The sequence below is a fragment of the Pygoscelis adeliae genome, unplaced genomic scaffold (assembly GCF_000699105.1).
Source record: "Pygoscelis adeliae isolate BGI_AS28 unplaced genomic scaffold, ASM69910v1 Scaffold161, whole genome shotgun sequence".
Lineage (NCBI taxonomy): Eukaryota > Metazoa > Chordata > Aves > Sphenisciformes > Spheniscidae > Pygoscelis > Pygoscelis adeliae.
This window is the reverse complement of record NW_008824061.1, coordinates 1417291-1436081: the sequence shown is the minus strand read 5'-3', so window position 1 is coordinate 1436081 and position 18791 is coordinate 1417291. Positions and strand designations below refer to the sequence as shown.

General features: G+C 50.4%; 1 protein-coding gene across 1 annotated transcript; it reads right to left on the bottom strand.

Moving 5' to 3' along the window:
• Nucleotides 1-2051: 2051 nt before the first annotated feature.
• Nucleotides 2052-17664, bottom strand: LEPREL1 (leprecan-like 1). The gene is made up of 14 exons (XM_009334096.1): nt 17519-17664; nt 16426-16615; nt 13467-13598; nt 12139-12281; nt 10608-10697; nt 10095-10135; nt 9503-9597; nt 6475-6602; nt 5778-5873; nt 5537-5687; nt 4881-4998; nt 4282-4357; nt 3230-3370; nt 2052-2144 (listed from the first exon to the last, which is right to left on the bottom strand). Exons 1-14 carry the CDS (start codon nt 17618-17620, stop codon nt 2052-2054), a joined length of 1596 nt encoding a protein of 531 aa, XP_009332371.1. The 5' UTR covers nt 17621-17664.
• Between the last annotated feature and the right edge of the window lie 1127 nt (nt 17665-18791).

The window sequence follows — 18791 nt, the reverse complement described above, 5'->3', positions numbered from 1 at the left end:
CAGCACAAACTCATGCTGAAGGTGCAGCATGTAAGAATCAAGCCTTGGATGCAATAGCGTGGTGCAGACGCAGGACAACACAACCTGCATTTCAGCTCTCCAGCTGCCCTCCCCTTCCTCCCTCCAGCTTTTCCTCTGGCTATTTTAAAAAAGAGAGGTTAAGCATTTACAAGGGAGGTATTTAAGCAGAGAAGGCTCTCTGCAGGGTAAACTGTGGGCAGTTCTTTGGGGAGCCAACATGGTGAATCTTTTCAACAGTCTATGAGGAAGGGAGATAATAACCTCAAAGAAACAAACCACGCTGGTGGCTCAGAAACACTCAGAGCTTTCTTCCCTGCAGATTCAACATTGGAGGATGTGCAACACATGACCCTTCCATCATTTTCTAGGTGGTAATGGTGCCCCCTTCACGGTCTGGGCATTTGTTTTTCCAGCTGCACTGAGTTCCCCTTTACCCTGCCCAGGACCAGCTTTTGAGGAGGTCTCTTGCCCAGGACCAGCTTTTGAGGAGGTCTCTGCAGAAGGACGATCCTTGTTTATGGCTTTTGCAGCCAGTGACTGGATGAGAAGAGGGTGCTGCTGAGCCTGGAAAAGGCTGCATGAACAAAGAGAAAAGACTATTCCCTACTGCAGATTTTAAGTCCTGGGAATGCCAAAGCTGGCAGAGGGGAGCAGAAAAGAACTGAGAAAGTACCGATGCAGCAAAGAGCTGAGCAAAGCTGCTCAGGGCTGCAAACTCCAGCCAAGATCCCTGCAGTGCTTTCTGGAGAGACAGCAGCCTCGCAGTAAATTCAACAGTAAAGATTGCTGCAACCTGCCTTTTAGGAACTGCTTTCTAGCAGCAGAAGCAGCTGTTGGGTCAAAATAAAAGCTGTTCCTATGCCTGAGATGTGGGCAATTCCGTGACTTCAGTGCTCATTCTGATTGAGGTAGGGGCTGCTCTGGTCCCATGCACAGGAGTTAATTTAATGGTTGTAGAGGGATGATTTACTAGTTTAGCAGTAGTTGCTGGCATAGTAAATCTCTTGTGATAAGCAACATGTGCTTTCAATGCAACACCCTCAGACTGGGTCAGACAACCTCCTGAGCAAATAGATGCTACCACATCATGAACATCCAGTCCTTCTGCACTGTCAGGATGGGAAGATGCAGCCAGGACACCTGGAGTACAAAGCCGCACCGGGATCATCCAACAATGTGGCACTGTAACATCCCCGAGCCTTTCAGCTGCTTTCCGACATGGACCTGGAAATGATGACTTTTAACCTTGGGTTTTACCAGTAGCAGCACTAGGCTAGAAGCTCAAAGGATGCGGTGTGAAGCAGTTTCTTTTATGCATTCCAGGCCATTAGCAAGAGCAAGGACTTGCTAATGTCATTCTTGAGTGAGAGACCCTGTTTCACCAGAGTCAGCTGCAAATCAAACCCCTTCTTGCTTGCCCACAGCTCTTGCCCCTGCCCAGCAGGTGATTTCGGGAAGATCTGCTCAGAATCAATACCCAAACACCAACTTTGCATAGCTACAGAGAGATATGCATTTTGCTAGGACCCAGTTTTTGCTTTGTTTTTTCCCTAAAAAAGCATATTTCAAATGGTGAAGGGCTCAGAGATGGAAATAACTGACTTGTGCTCCAGCTTCTCCCAGGGCTGCACTGCCCAGGTCTTCAGCCAGCACTTAGCAGGGACAGGAAGACTGGTCCATTATCACACCTGACACATTTCTCTAGCAGAGGCTAAAGAGAAGCAGCTATTTCTGGCTGAGGAAGGAAAAAAAGGGGTTCTCCAAGGGGGTACAGTGGGCCTGAATAAGTCCTGAGAAGTGCTAGAGAAAGACAGGGAATCCCAGGCGCAGAGTCAGTCCCAGCAGGAGATGCTGGCACAGAGATGAGGGATCCCAGCAAGAGCTGTGCTGAATGCAGAAGAGGCACTTCTGAAACTCCACAATCATATTAACCTGTTAATTTATACAGTGGCTCTGTACAAAAATAGAAGGGTTCTAATAAGATTAACAATATTAAATAAATATTTAATAGCAAAAGTCTTTGGCCTAGTTCATAGCTCATCCTTTGGGTTGATACTCATTTCACTGGGTCCTAGATGCTCCTGGTCCAACATCGCAATCACTTCATCTGCCTGGATTCGCTCCTGCAAGAGGGGAAGGGAAGAAACTGTAACAGCAGCGCTTCAGCACCTGCTCTCAGCTTATGCAGCACGGCTCAGCCTGCTGGGAGGATCCACAGCAAGCAGTTCATCCAAGGACCAGCAGCGTAGCTGACAGGACAGGGGACAGCCTGAGACTTGTGCAGGGGATTTGCTGGGCAAAATTAATCAAATCACTTTGCACCTGAATACCTAATTCCCTCCTCTCTCCAGGGGCTGCAATGCTTGGGGCAGAGCTGACGTATTGCTGTTCCCTTATCACACTTCACTAGCAGCCACTGCCACAGCGTACCCTCCTCCTGTCCCCTCCGCTTGACGTGGATTTCCAGCTCCCTGGGCAGGGCTGATCTCCTTCCACACATGTACAAAGCATGGAAGAATTTCAGCTAGTGCCAAAAAGCAGGTAAGACAGTAAAGTGCATGTCTGAAAATAAGCTTCTCCCAAAACCTCACAGCCCACCTGCTTCACAAGGCTAAGGCACGAGAGTTTTGCTCTCTCCCTGCATTTAGTTTTGCTTGGTCTTTTACCTTTTGTTCTTATAGACCAGAATTGCTATCAAAGGGAGACAGGGGCTGGTACAGCAGGCTTTTAAAACAGAATTTGGAGGTTGCCTGTTGAAAGTCACCGCAGCCCAGATCTCCCAAGGCATCCGGGTGCCCAGACCCATGGACTTCAGGCTGCCAAACCACCTTTGAGGACCTGGCAGCAGCCGCACAGCACTCTGGCCTCTGAGCTGTTGACGGCTGTGGAGGACTCCCCGTTCATCAGGTTATTGCCACTAGGTGTCAGAAATGGCCAGTCCAGCCCTGCGCAGAGCCCTCCCGCACCCGGCTCAGCACCCCAGCCTGGCCCTGCACCCCATGGGCCCAGGGTGATGGGTGCCCAGGAGCATGACCAGCAGGGAAAACTGTTCAGTCCCAGGGCCACCAGCTCATGTCCCTGTGGTGCAGCAGATGGGAATGCTACTGCGGGGGGGGGTGTGATGGGGTGAAAATAGATGGGCTGGGACTGGAGGCTGAAGATGGTCCATGTTCCTCTGGGATGCTCACAACGTGATGGAGGGACTCACCAGCTCTCTGTAAAGCGGGTCCAAGGTGAACCAGAGAGCCACGGCACACCGCTGGCCTTTGGTAACTGCCTTCACCCCATGGGGGTTCTCGCCGCCTGATGAGAAGCTGATCATTCGCCCGCACTTGGGCTTGATGGAGGCCTGTGGGAAAACAAGCGACACCAAGGTGGCAAGGAGCAGCATGGCTGCACGCACTGGCCATGTCTGGGTTTGTCATGGTCCAGGGCCTGGGATCTTACTGGGCACCTCTCTGCATTGCCCCAGGACCCAGTGAGCTGCTCTGGAGGACATGCAGAGCTCTGGGCATAGCTGTAAAAATGTGTGGGGTAAATAGGGAGGTGTGAGGCTTAGTCCTGCTGCACAGACATTATGCAGAAAGGAGTTGGTGGCATGGAGTCCTTGCAAAGTCTGCAGGTGACCACCTATGGCAAAACAGGGCCACGGCATAACTCCAGTGAGGTTCAGGCTAACCCTGGCACGGGCTGTGAAACAACTCTTTCTCCGCTCTGCTGAGGCCACAACAGGTATCCTCCAGGACCTCAGAGGCAGAAGTTCCAATCAAATCAACCCTCTGGCACTGGTCTTACGTAGATGCAATCTACCCTCCAGCATCTACTGGACTTCAGAGCCCCAGCATGGTCCCCAGATACTCTGTCCAACCACAGAGAGGGTGCCCAGCCTCCCAAACGGCCCCAGGCAGAGGTAAGGGCTTGTGCTTGAGCCCCATCTCTCTCGGGGATTGATGTCCACCATCATGACCTGCTCTGGGCCAGGTCATATGTATATGTACAGGGGCATCGCTTCATGTTTGGCCACGAGATGGGGTGGGAGCTCAGCGGTCCTTCAGGCAAGGACGACTCAGCCATCCCTCTGATCTGCAGGTTTCCTACTCAGCGCATCCTCAGGGCAGGGCACAGAAGGTCTGTGCACCTCTGCCAGCAGGATTTTGTAATCGGCTCTTTGCAAGGTAGGAGCCACAGGCTGCCTGGGGAAGCTCAGAGCCCCAGCACAGGCTGCTGAGGAATGGTGTTTGGTTCACAGCACTGACTTACTGTCACAGTTTTGGCATCCATCTCGGTGAAAATGAACTCGCCTCCTTCGAAATCCGCGTTCATGTACAGGAGGGCACTGAGGGAGGAAACAAGAGACCCCTGTGAGAGGATCAGCGGGGAGAGCTTGGGGCTGACCCCTGCCTCTGGGGCAGATCCTGCATCGCTCCACCAAGCCATGGGTGGGGGGGCTGCCAGGCAGGGGAGGTCCTGCTGTGGGGCCGGTCGGGGCCACACAAACTGCCCCCATTCTGGAGCCACAGCTGAGACCCAGCAGATCTCTCCTTAGCTAGGGAACAATTCTCAGAATGTCCCCTGGGTCCCACAAGCTCTCACCCTCCTGTTCTGCATCAAAAACACCTGACAGAGACACAGCCCTGTGGGCCGTAACTGGGATCTCCCGACACTAAAATATCACAGAGCCATTAGAGTTAAACTCTGGCTTGAAGCTTAGCCACGATGCTTGCTGTCATCAGAAACTACCTGCTGGATCTCACTTCTGCCATGGCTGGGATGTACCAGCTTTAGGTCTGTGGAGCAGGATGCCCTGCCTCGGGGAGGGTCCCTGGGTGCCCTCGGGAACAGCCTCCCTTTTTTCCTACCTGTAATCCCGAAAGGTGTAGGCAGGAGGCTCCTTCCAGCACTCGTTGGCCTCGGGGTCCAAGAGGCAGTTGTCAGCATGGATGGGGTGGCTCAGGTCGTTCCTCCTCTCCTGCTGGCCTAGGCAGGACCATGTGGAGGAAGGGGGAAGGAGAAGGGGTAGATGAGATGGAAATGCCATGCTCTGTGGGGTCCGTCATGGTGGGGAGCCTGCCCCGACCCCACTCCAGGTGGTGTTCACAGGTGAGAGGAGGAAAGGAAAGGCTGGGGAGAAAAGGCAACATCTGAGGATTCAGATCTGCACAGCTCTGCTTGTTCCTTACTGCAGGGAAGCGAGATGGAGAGCTGGTGGCGGGGGTGGCGTGGAAAGGAGAAGGGACAGTGAGAGGAGGCAAGAGAAGAGGGAGGAGAAAAGAGGAAGAGTTGGAGACATGAAAAACAAGTGACACCCCAGAAATGAGCTTCTTTGGAACAGTAGTGCTCATCCTTTGCTGCTGTGGGGACAGTGACTTTGCCCAGCCCTTGACCACCAGTTCAAGCATCAGGCAAAACAGAGCTACTCTCAGGCTTGGGTCCCCCACTCATAAACCCCCCGTGGGGGGCTGAACCCCTCCTCTCCTCCCAGCCCTGCCCTGCCGCCGGCCCCCCGAGCCCTCACCAGAGAGGGCGGTGCGGCACACCAGGTGGGTGTAGGAGAAGTAGAGCGTGGAGTTCAGCATGAAGTAGGACTCGACGATCCTGCGAGCCTTCTCACTGATGTCGTAGAAGAGCCGGGCGCTCTTCAGCGGGACACGGCCCTCGTAGCCGTACTGGGCAAGGAGAAGGGGTGAGAGAGGGTCAGCATTGTGCACTGGCTGGGAGGGAGGGCATGGGAGAGGAGGAGGAGGAAGGAGCTGTACCTTGAGGGCTTTGAGGACGGTGGCTCCTTCAAATCTCTCGTTTGGAGTGTGGGGGGAGGTTTTGCCCCTGTAACCATCTCCAGCCAACATGATCCCCTGAAAGACAGGAACACGGGTGAGTGGTGAACTGGTTCCCCAGGAGAGGGGGAGCTGCAATGGAAGCATCTGGGACCTTCTTCACCAAATCCCCCAGGGCTGCATTCACTGGGACTGGTGAGTCAGGTGGGAAGGTGCTGCAGCTCTCCATGAGCACGATCCATTCTGAGATGCTGGAAAACAGCCACCCACCTCCCGACTGGGGATAGTCAGGCACCCTCAGTCCCTTCCCAGGCTCAGCTGAAGATGAATGAGAAGGCTCAACCAGGCTTGTGGATGAGCATCCTTTGGGGTTTTGTATAACACAGGGCAAAGAGCTATTTCTGCACAGGCTCTGTCTTGCAGCATGTTTCTAAGAACGGCCCAAGATGGAGCAGCAGCTCCTGTGCTGCAGTTATGGGTGTGTTATGGGGATAAGAGTCTGACTGCTCTCCACAGGCATCCTGGCATCAGTTGCAACACTCAAAGAGTGAGGCATGAACCCAGAGCCTCTCCAGGGGCTGATCACACATTCAGCTCTCACAAGCCGGATGCTGGGGAGAGCATCAGGCACTCAGCCCAGGTGGCAGCCATGTCCCGCCCAGGGGCATTGCCTACTCACACTGGCCACCCTGTGAAGCTCTCGGCACTGCTCCTCCGAGATGACATTATCCAGTAGTACCCGCTGGGTGCCATTCAGCTGCTGTGAGTTGTAGACAAACTTCACGTCGCTGTAAAGAAGCGGACCTGCTGATGGAAAGACAGATTTTTTTTTGAACATGCCCTGGCCTCGTTGACATCTTGTACCGTGGCTGAGGGGCAACAGAAGTCACCCGGGTGCGCTGCCAGGGAAAGGGCTTCACAGCAGAGAGCAGAGTTTGGCCTCACATCAGCAACAAAAGAAACAGAAGCAATGGAAACACCCAGAGATTAAATCAATTTGCCGCAAGAGCATCAGCATTTTCCACCTTCTCATTAGCTGCTTTGCAAATGCAGGGACCACAGCCTGAAACGCCAAAACCCAATGGGACACGATGAGAGACACGGACACCAGCTAACCTTGATCTCCTGATCAGCAGCCAACATCAACGGAGGCCGTAAGTTTCCACTGCATTTGCGCTGTGTTCATCTTGCCAGCTTGGCATGCAAAGCTGCTCTCTGCAATTGTCAGCGGGGGGGGGTGTTGTCTTTTACACACATAGAAAACCTACTGCGGTGCTGAGCTTGCAGCAAGCATCGCTTGTTCTCCACCAAGAAGAGCAGCTGGGAGTGGGCGAGCCAGAGGACCCTGAGGACAATCCTCCTCCGCAGAGGCAAAGGAGCTGCTGTGTCAATCCCTGCCATCCCTCGCTCCTCGCCTCCGAGCTGCTTCCCTCTGCCTGCGAGAAGCCAATGGCTTGGCTGTGTTTTGGAGGTCCCAGGTAGCATCCCTGGGATGGGACTACAACTGTGGCTGGGCTTGCACACTGCTGGGCTCCCGCCTGGTATGGGGCGACTGAGCCTTGACACGTGCTGAGCAAATGGGCAAGGAAAAAATAGAGATCAGCTCTTTACAAGAAGTTTGGATCTATCCCCATCAAATTTGCCTGATCAGAAAAACATGGCGAAGCCACTAAATCACCGTCTTCTGAAGCCTCTTCCCCTCATCTCCTTGAAGAAAGAGAATGGAAGAAATGGCAACAATAAAAACCTAAACCAGATGTTTCTCCAGGAGGAAGGTGAAATGCATCTAAATTGTGGGAAAAATTATCTGTTGTCACAGAGCCGCAATAAAACAGAGGAAGCAGAGTGGCAGAGCTCCTCTCATCATGGGGCACAAGGAAACTTCTGTGTTACACTGCTTTTATAATTACTGCTTTTCCTGTCTGTTGAGGCACATTGTGTGTTTTTTGGAAGGTCTCCTTGGCCTATGGAGGACACGTAACCCTGAGGGCAGAGCCCTGCCACTAGCCCATGACTTTTTTTCTGAAGAGTTAGGTTTCTTGGAAACAGAAAAGATGGGGCGTTCCTCATGTTCACTTTGCTGTTCTTCTTGCTCGATAATAGCATTTATAATAAATGCAGCTGGATCAGAAACAGGACTCTGAAATCCGAACTCCTGGCACACTCCAACGCAGGGCTGAGTTTTCCAGCTTGGATGTTGCTCTTCCCCAGTCACAGGCACATGAGGGGTGAACCTGGAAGGCATCACTCACCAATTCCCCAGTTTCTTCTGTTCCTCCCGGGGAACCAGCGGGGGCTGCCCTGTGCTGTGAACACTGGACCCTTGTCCCACACTGGCAGTGCGCTCCCGGCTGTCTTTCTTGCCCCCACCACCTCTAAGTACCAGCAGAGAGAGAGACTTGTTTCCCATGTGTATGCTCTGTGAAAAACACTCCGAAGAAATTGGGGAATTCTTTGGACTTTTGGGAGTGAAGGAATTGGCAGAAAGGAGGAAGGGGGGAAGGAGAGAAGTACAGAAGAGTCCAAAATTAAAATGGACATTTCTTTTTCTCTTTTGGCCTTTTCTCTTCTTTTTCTAAGTGAAAAGAGAGAAAGAAAAAATGACAACAGAGAAAGGAAGCAGCTCGATGGACAAAAACCCCATTTTCTTTTTGAACAGTTTCAGTTTTCTTTGTCAACTTGAAAGCATTCTGCAACTAAACCAGAATAAAAGCATAGAGAGAAGAAAAAACAAAGAAAGACGCACTCTGAAATTATTTGTTTAGAGAAAGCAAAAAGGCCAACGAATATAAATCAACCAGCTCTTGGTTTAAGCAAGCTCTTCAGGATCTTCCTGTGGTATTCACCTATTTTATGTATGGCTAGAGAAGGGGTAACAATACTCTGAACAAGACACCGAGCAGCTGGAGACAACTTGGGATGTGGAAAGCTGTGAAATTCCCCAAAAAGCGTGACCAACCATTGCGTTACAGGGAGGTTTAATTGCCTGCTGCTGTGGAGCTGGCCCGCTAGAGACACAAGACACCTTCTGGCTTGAGATCCTGTTGTCTTGCAGCGAGGAGCACGCTTTGGTATTTGGCCACCATATAGTTTTTCAAAATTGTTATGGGGGAAATCTTGTCCTTAGTAGAATATGTTATGGTATTTTCTGTCAGCGCCAAAAATGTGCTGAAATTAGCTGAAATGTCTGCCGACAGGCCTTAAAACCAAGTGATTTGATGTAAGCCAAGACATGAAATCACAAGCCAGTCTGCAAACAGAAATGGTTGCTAATATGGTGTGATCCAGTGCACTTAGCAAAGCATCAGGACCGGAGTTCCTAAAATCTATTGGCTCCAGCATCCATCCTTCTGCAGCCTGGACAACAGAGAACATTTTAATCTTAAAAGCACCTAGGGGAAAGACTACTGTTTGCTGGTGCCGCCTTCCCCACGGTGAGGAGGACCCAGCCTCCCAGCTCTGCATCTCAGGTCTCTGAGCAGCTCAGCAGGTGGGAAAAGCAGGTCCAAGGCAGAGCAGTGCTGGTGGGATCCACAGACCTAGAAATGCTGTGGCAGCATGAAAGACTTCTCTGTCTCTTAAACAAAACTTCAGTCCCCCCCAAGTAGGATTGGCCTTCATTGCTCAGCTGCCAGCCTTTGCAGTCTGCAGTCTCTAGCAATAGAAGAAACCTTCTGATTTTGTTGAAACATCTTCATCAGACTTACCCTCTTTCAACTCTCGATCTGGTTTTGGCATGGGTTTCTTTGCCACGGACAGCCGGGGCCCATCTTCTAGTTCACTGCTAATACTTGATGGGACACTGAGGAGCAAGAGAGAAGGGGAACATCATGACTTTGGCCACAGGTCTCCAGTTCTGGGAATTGTGCTATTTTGAACCCTCGGAAACCAATACGTTAAAAAAAAGAGGCAAATTGGTATTTTGTACAAATGCCACAACTGCGCAAGTAGAAGCCCTCACCCTGTCCCATGGAAAACCATGTTCTTCTGGCAATGGGAACAACGTTTTCCACCAGCAGAGCACAGACACCAACAAACCTAGATAGCACCACTTGCCTCATCAACCAAGTTCTCTCTAGACAATCGCTGTTTTTGAGGCACTCAGCTAAAATAAGGTGCTTGTGGGAATGTTTGTAACAGTAAAAGGCAAAGGGCCCTCATTCAACCATGATGGTGTGCTGGGGTGGGTGGGCAGCACCCCCCGAGTGGCAGGCTGGTACTCCATCACGGGCTCATCCCTTTCACCCTGCTGCGAGGACTGGCAAAGCTGCAGGCGCAGGCGGGGCGGCAGTGGCTCACCTGTGCTCATCCTGGCGGGGGCCGTACCTGTTCCAGTAGTTCTGCAGGACAAGAGAGAGGTCGTGCTTCTTAATTTAATGCTCCAACATGTCCACAGGGACATCGGCCAGCCTCTCTGGTACGGATCCATCCCACACAACTTCAGGCAATTGCCTGGGGTGACCAAACGGAAAATTTACCCCAACCCCATACTGGCATCGTACGATGAGTACAGAAAGAGGCCAGTTTGCCCAGCCTTCCCTGTCCCACCCCATCACCATGGCAGTGGCTGAGACACAGCCAGACACCATGGCAGGAGAGCTGGACTAGGCTGTGTCTGCTTCTCCTTCACCCCGGGAACGGCTGCCTCCCTTGCTTTGCATCACCCTTTCCCCATAGGGAACAAACCAGGCCAAGACCCAGCTCCTGAGTCACCTACATGGGACTCGCTTTACAGGAGAGAGAGGCACAGGGAAGCTGTTCCTATAGCTGTGGACTCCTAAAGGTCCTTGCCATAGCAGACCCAGGCATTACCGGCTCCGTGTAGGTGTATCCGAGGCCGGCTGCAGCCACCTGCAAGAGGTGAGACTCCAGCTTATGGCGCCGCAGCAGTGTTTTTGCTTCCTGAAAAGAAGAGAAGGAGAGTAGCTGCACGTGTAATTTTCACAAGACACAGTCAATGCACATCTGCTTCAGCAGGGGTTTGCTTTTCACACAACACCGTAGACGCCTATGGGGCGAGGGATGCTTGGGTCATGCCTTAGAGCAACCCTGGACACAGGGCTGAGCCACTCACTACATTACAGAAGTGGGGGTGTTCAGCAACTCATTCGGGAAGCCTGAATCCCCAAAATACATGTGCATAGCTGGGCAGAGAGTGCTGGGCACCTTGGAAAGCCTCTAAATATCTGAGCAAGAGGCTGACCGGAGAAACCCCGGCTGCAGAGCGGGAGGTGGGTTCAGGCTAGTGGAGCAGGGACCCTGGCTGGGCTGTGCCTCCATTCCCCATCCGCAGTGCAGAGCCCACAGCCCGGCGGTGGGTGGGCTGCAGCATCGCAGCCTGGGACGCACTCAGGCACTGGGGTGGGGACCACAAAGCACAGCCAGCTGGAAATCATCCATCAAAGGGGTTTTTTGTTTTTTTAAATGAAAAATATGTAAACAAAACACTGGGTTTTCTCCTAGAAAATTATTTTGCAAAGCAAAAAAAATTTTTACAGAAAATTTCACTGGAAACACTGAAATGTTTTTGTCAGCTTCAGGTTTTTTCCTAGATTCACTTTGTGAGGAGAAACGATGATTGTTCTTGTTTACTTTTTTAGCATTTCACCAAATTCACCTTGATTTTCCTGGAAATCAAGGAATTCCCAAGGGAATGGAAAATCCAATTCCTGTCCCTGCTCTGCTTATGGCACAAGGGGATTGAGCCTCAGCAGGGCTGTGATGGGATGGGAGGAACTTCTCCTCTTCTGCATCATGAGAAAGGCAGCCCCAGGGCCACAGATAAAGGCTGCCTGGACCCGAGAGGAAGCCTGTCCCGCTGGGTGGCTGAACACATACTGTTTGGTTGTTTGACCCCAGCTAACCCTGTGATAGCAAAGCTACTCCCCGCAGAACAGGCTGAGCGCTGAACTCCAAGCTCAGTGACTTGAGAGTAACACTGACATCCCAACCTCCCGTTGGGAAAATATTTCTCAGCCTTCTCTTAACGGAGGTTGCCCTCTGCTCTGTGCTTCATTGCATTCCTCCTCCACATCTCCTCTGGAGCACTGAACAAGGGAAGGGTTTACATTGTTGAGGCACTCAGTCATCACCCTCCCTGTCCTTGCCTGGGCTTTCCTAAGCTGAAGTCCCCATTTAAAGAAGATCCTGCCCTCCAGTTTCTCCCCCACACCAGTGACTCTGCATTTGCACCCTGACAATTAGCATCGCCAGTTAGTCTAGCATCTAGTATCTGTTTTCAAAGTGGTCCCACTATGGGGAAGCTGCCAAGTTGCTTTTATTTCCAGCTGATGCTTTTGTTAAAGCCTCCCACCAAGGGCTCTTAGGTGACAATCACTCTCACCTTTCTGGGTTTGACGGTGTCTGGATCCATTGTACCTTCCAAGAGGCCCTCGTAATAACCTGCGTTCTCCAAGACATCTTCATCATCTGGGTGGAAGAGGAGGTAGGACCTGGCACACTCCAGGGCTTTTACGTAGTCACCGACTGGGAGGCAACACAACAGTTGTCAGAGGGGGCAGAGGGGGGTACAGCCCTGCCGGCGGTGCCGGGGGCTCACGCAGAGCACGGTGGGGCAGAGCTGAGGAGGGGAGCCTGCAGAGAGGGAGGGCACAGCCTGAGCTCTCCGTCAGCTGAAGGATGAGCCCAACACTTTACAAGGCTCATTTGATGCAACTTTGTCTTAACGGCTCCATTTCACCAGCAGGGAAACTGAGGCACAGAGACACCACTTCTCTGTGGTCATGCACAGGTTCGGGATGGTATCCAAATTGGATCCAACTGGATGAGCAGGATGTGCATGCTGTCTGGCAGCAAACTGCCTCTCTCACGTGCAGCATCTCTCAAGGCTCCAGAGGTTTTTACCCACCACATTAAACTTCTAATTGGGCAGAGGAATAAAAAAGCCTGTACACCACACACGAAATGCTGCTGACTCCTCCAGCTTTCTTCCCATTGTACTGATGAATGAAGAAGCTTTAGGTTTGAGTAGCAATTTTGAGCCTCCCACATTCTGCCCTTTTCAGGAAAGAGCTCTTAGCACAAGCCTGAGATAGCAGAATTCTGCCTCAATTTTCTTTTATGTAACAGAGCATAAGAAAATGCCATACAGGACCATACAACTGGCAATATTTTATAGCACTGCCAACTCCTGATATTCTGCAATGTTGCCGACTCCTGCAACTTTACTGTGAATCTTAAAATATTTGGTAATTAGCAAAAATTGGCATCTTGGGGTAAGCTTGGGCTAACTTGTATATCTGTTATATATCAACTTAGAAAATGTATCAATTGGTTCAGAAAATGTGAAACATATAAATCCCCAGAACTCTAATATCAAAGGCAAATGAAAGGACCCTAAAAAAGCATTATTTATTTAAAGAATAATGATGTTTAAGCTAAAGGTTGGGCTTTTAAAACCTGACTAACGATTGAAAACACTTTTACAAAAATACTTAACTGTGCATTTCAGTCAACCTGAAAGAAAAAGGACTTTCAAAGAGCCAGTTTCTAATGTCCTTTGCTTCCTGACTCTTTCAGACCACGCCACTGCATCACTGTGGCACAGACATCATGGGGAAATATCCTGATTTCCACATGAAGCAATTCAAACTTGTACAAAATGCAACAAAACTCAGCAAGCGCTATGAGGAACAGAAAGACAGCTTTTACCTCTGTAATAGGCAAACTGCAAGTAGTCGTAATGGAGGGGAAGGAAATTTTCGATGGGTGAGATACGGCCCGAACGCGTGGCGAGTTCTCGGACACAGTCGTGTTTGCAGGCCAGGACTTGCATGTAGTGATCTGCCAAGAAAAGAAGGAGAAGACAGTCTGAACTGAGAAGGATGGTGATGGTGCTGAGACCAGGACAGACAGAGAGTAAATGTCCCCAGCTGAAGGACATGCAACTCATGCTGCTCTGGTCCTGCAGGCAACTGCACACCTAGACAAAGAGCTCAGGCTGCTGCCCAAAGGCAAGGGAGAGTTGCAGTCACATTTTTGCCCCCCTGGAGAAACGCCTTTCTCCTTCTGTCAACTGTAGAGGGAGCTTGAGCATCTCTTTTGTATGCCGGGAGCTGCTGGTTCTGCCCAGGAAAGCCGGACAGGCGCAGGGATGTGCAGGTGGCAGGTAGCTCTTCAAGTAGCTCTTCAACCCCAAGAGCCAAGCCAAAGGCGAGGACACCCACAAAGCAAGCGGAGACGTGAAGACAGGATGGCCATATGTGCTGCCACACGAAAGCCATCTCCACACACCCTTCCTTCAGCTCATCTTTAATCCTCTCCTTTCTGCAGCAAGAAAGCTCCGGAGGGCACGGGGACGTTTAGATAAGAGGGGTCGGTGCAGCTTCTCAAGCACAGCCGAGCAAGGCACCTGCGCTTTGAGTCTGAAAGGTCCGAGGTGCAAATACTGGCAGAAAAATCCCCATGTTTGCTGCTTCTCAAAGATGAGATGTCTCCCAGGGAAACGCAAGCATGTGGTAAATATCTGCCATTAGCAAGGTTTCTTAATTGGTGGGAGTCCACAATATAGGCGTTGTATCAGCTGTACAATTTCTAAGCCAACGCTGACATCTGATTCCAGTTTGGAACCTTTGCTGCAATGTACTTAAAAATCTACTTTGCTTACTCTGTCTCTGTACACCATTAAAAACCTTAAGAAACAAACACAGGCTTGAAAAAAAACATGTGCTCAGCTACCAAAGCATTTCTCAGAGCTGCCAAAAAAACAGGCTGAGGAATTTGCGATGAAATCAAGTGGAAACTCAAAACAGTCCCCATTTGCTCTGGGCAGGTAGTCTGAGTCATTATCTGATTTACCATACACGTCCAGGGTATTACATTAAGGAAAGCAAGAAGGAAAAGGACATAAATAATTTTGTTGTAATTTAAACATATTTAAGCATCCTAGACCTGGAATAATCCATCACTGAGAAGCACTGCTTTTTCTTGTACTGTCAAGGTGCCCTAGAAACAGGCTATATAGACTGGAATCAATTCACTGAAATGCATCCGTCCCTGGGGTGGAGAGGTGAGAGCATTTCCACCCCATGCAGCAGCACAGCAAACCAGCCTGGGACTGAAAAGAGAAAAGAATTTTGAAGAAACTTAAACTCTTTTTTCTTTGTGTATTAGTGTTCCCACTCCCTGCTGAAACATCTGGGGCTGAGCGCCCTTGGTCCAGGGGTAAACACTGGATTATGCTGTCCCATAATGAACCACTCGGTTCCGTATAGGAAAGCAGTTGCACTACATAGCTTATTTCCCTCCACGTGCCCTCACTTCCCTGTTTCTTTGGGTGCCTGAACAGCCCTGGGTTTTGGAATTGTTATTCCCAGGCATATCTGGCCAAGCCAAGTCACCACACTTGCAGAGACCATGTTCTCTTGGCTTGTTCTCACTCCCGGGTGACATGCTGGGCTGAGGAGCACCACTCCATGACCACATCTGTGCTCCGCGCGGTCCAGCACAGAAACACCTTCTCTGCCCGCTGGGGCTGCACTCGACTTGCACAGCACCGAAACAATTTAACAGAGGCTAAAACCTGTTCGATGAGCAGCAGCTTCCTTCCTAAGAAGGAAGGTGGGTGTCCTTTGCCACTGAAGGCTGCTCTCTTGGAGGATTTGATATGGTCCTTGGTGTCCTGGTCATGGCTTTAAAAGCAGGCATGATCAGCTGACAGTTAATTATACTGGTACCAAGTCAGCCCTTACAACACTCCTTATATTTTTCGCATGGGTAAATAAACCTGACAAAGGCAGCTTCCCATCCAGTATGTTGGTGGTTTCTCATCTTGGTCGTTTCAATTAGATTTCCTGTCTTGACACAAACAGAACTATGCAAAAATAAAAAACAATCTGCATCTGAGTGAAGTATTTTCCACATAAGAAGCAAAATTCCAGAGCCTGATGCAACTCCAAGACCATGAGCAGATAAGTAAGATTTCTGTCACCAAACAAACCTTAATTTATTGCACTTCTTTTCTTTACAACTAATTACATGTAATCTCATTTCTACTGAGAATAAACCATTTTAATCCCCTCTGGCTCAGAGCCACACATGTAAATCAGAAGATTACATAGCAATGTTCAATTCTCTCCAGAGATTTCAGTGAAGATAATAATTAGGTGGGCTTCTGCTAATGACAAATCCATCCCTTTGGATGGTAAGGAAATCTATATTCTGAGCCTTTTTGGCAACTTTCCTGGCCATCTGGAGCATGGCCAAGAGGACTCTGCTGTTCTCTTCATATGCACTGAAAAAACAGAGAAAATATAAACAGGGGCCAGCAATGTCTAGATTCCAGTGAGGTATGTGAGACTGTGTACAGGGAGAAACCGAGGCAGTTTATGTCAAAGCACCTATACTTCCAGCTCTTACAGAAAGCTGCAAATGCGCCGCACATCTGGAAATGCAATTCTTCCAGTCCAGCTTCTATTCAGGACCAAAATGAGATGTTCTAGTTCCCTGTCCTCTGTGTTCTGGCCTTACAAGTGCCTCCTGCAGCATTACTCTCTAGCAGCAGTGATGGAAGGGAAGACACTTCACCAAATCCAGCCAAAGGCCCAAACTCAATAATTAAAAACATTGCAGGGCCAAGGGTGAGAACGCTAAAGACACCAAAAGATCTCACCTGCAATAGCTTCGTAGAGGCCAGCCTTATATTCCAGGTACTCGTGCTCCTCAAATCTCTGTGGTCCCTCGCACATGATCTGGCAATCTTCATCCTCGGAGTAATACCCTTTCAGCGCGCGCTCCAAGAAGTCAATGGCAAGCTCGTACTCCTCCTTGTCATAGTGCCTTACCCCGGCACTGTAGTCCTCCTGCAGAGTAGGTAGGCAGAAGACAAGACCGTGAGTGGGCTATGCTGCTTGGACCACAGCATCCTGCTCTTGCCAACTGCAGGCAGGGGCAGAACGATCTCCCCTGGTACCTACCAGACGTAAGCGGTTGTACCAAACCACGTTTAAGCCTTCAATGGATTTTTAGACCAGTGGAACCTCATACACCTGCCTAAATGCTCTTCTGAACATTTCCGTACTTTGGGCATCCTCAGTGCCACTGCTGGATTACGCATTATGTGAAAAACCACTCCTTTCCTCTATTTTAGCTCTCCTACCCAACAATGCTGAACGCCAAGGGAAAAGACTGTACTTGAGCCAGGCAGATCTGTTTTAGAACCTCCATCAATTATACTAAATGGCCACTTCTCCTTCCTTGTGTCTTGTGGAATCAGAAAGTTGGGGGTGGCCCTGGCATTTGTGTTGGCCTTTCGCTTTGGGGAGGTGGAAAGAGCTGTCACTCTTCTGCCTGCCACCCTGCACCCTCACCAGCACAGTTACTTATGTGCATGTACCCTGCCCAGGTGGGAGAACCCAGCTCAAGAAACACACGAGCCAAGATCTGTCCATCAGTGCCCATGGAGGCATCCATCAAAGCTGCCTGCTGGTGTGTGTTCATAGCCATGGATTTCCCCAGACTTCCCTGAAGAGAGGAACCGTGCTGGGGATGTAGCCATCAAACAAAGAGCAGAGAGTGCCTTGAAAAAGCAGGAGCTGGCTTGCCTTAAAGGAGAGTGCTGAAAGGGAGAGTTTGTTTTGCTGTATTGTAATACGGACCTCGGCAAGAATCTCCGCATTCATAGATGATGCTCTGTTGGCCTCCTACATCTCTTCTCTCCAGACTGCCTGACACTTAACCCAGGCACCTCTTTAGCTCAGACTCACCATGTGCTGCTTGGCCTCCCGGTCAATCAAGCTGACCTTCCCTGCCGTGGTCTTGTAGTTCTCGATGTCCTGCTGTATCTCCATGTGCTCAGGGTTTGCCATGAAGAAGGTGTGAGCTGCATTTGCTGCCTCCTCCAGCTTGTTCAGCTGTAACAAGATAAGAAAGACCAGCTGAGTTGGTGATGTAGGACAATGAACACAGCAGTTTATGCTGCAACCCCTGACACCTATATCTCTGATAACTTTTTGACACCACCGGGCTGGGCAGTGACAGGATAAACAAGGAAAACCTGAACACAGAGGCTAAGGAAAACAGCTGAAATGAGAGGAAAGCCAGTGCAAGGGAAATCAGAAGATCTGGAGTTCCCGAGAGCCAGACAGGTTGCTTATCTGTCTGCAACATGGTCTATTAGTGATGGGGTCCAGCCTCTTTTCCAGCTGCACAGCCTTTGAACTCCAACCCCCTGCACAGTCCTGGGTGAAGAGATGCTCTCATGAGATATGAGACAGAGAGAGGAGGGGAAAGCAGCTGCTGAGACTGCTCTCTCTCGGAGGCTGAGATATGTCCAGGCTAAGGGGACATAAGGGGACATCTCTGCTTGTAAATGGGGACTTGGGACCATTTAAGCAGCTCAGCTCTGTATAGTTGGAAAAGGCCAGACTCTGCTGATAGTGGCAGAGATATAAAGAGGAGTTTATCTTGGTATATCGTTACTTTGGATTTAGAGATTCAGAACCGAGACCAGACATTAGTTTTGCCCTGAAGAAAGCCTCCTAAACAAACAGAAATACTAGTGCTAAACACACCCACAGCAGCTGCCAGGAGCGCAGGGAGCAGGACAGATGTTCAGGTGAAACATCTGCATGACCTAGCAGGAGAGAGGTCACTTCCATGGCTAATGCACTGGCTCCTGAAAGAAAGCCAACAGCACTGAGTACCAGCAAGGTGCAGAGTCAGGCCCCTGGGATACATGTGCAGGCTGAGCAGGCTCACCCAGTCTTGTTAGCCAGGACCAGGTTAATGTTAGCCTTGGCAAGGCTGTGTCCAAGTGTCCTCCTTGATAGGGAAACCCACACTGAGCCCCGTGCCACTGCTGCTAGGCTCCTCCTGCGGCACCGGAGCCAGCGAGCTCAAGCATGTCTACGCCACACCGCGTCATGGTATGGCAGCGCGCCTGAAGAAACCTGCACACTTACCCACCGGACAACCCGACCAGCAAAATGACAAGAACTGAAAAAGAGACCTGCGAAGAAGCGTGAGCTTCACACCCTG

Excerpts from the sequence above, each read along its gene's own strand:
- LEPREL1 (XM_009334096.1), bottom strand. The coding sequence starts at position 17,620 with ATGGCAAACCCTGAGCACATGGAGATACAGCAGGACATCGAGAACTAC. Across the intron at positions 4,358-4,880 it reads TACACCTTTCGGGATTACAG|TGCCCTCCTGTACATGAACG; the intron begins GTAGGAAAAAAG and ends TTCCTCCCTCAG. Across the intron at positions 3,371-4,281 it reads TGGATGCCAAAACTGTGACA|GCCTCCATCAAGCCCAAGTG; the intron begins GTAAGTCAGTGC and ends GTTTTCCCACAG.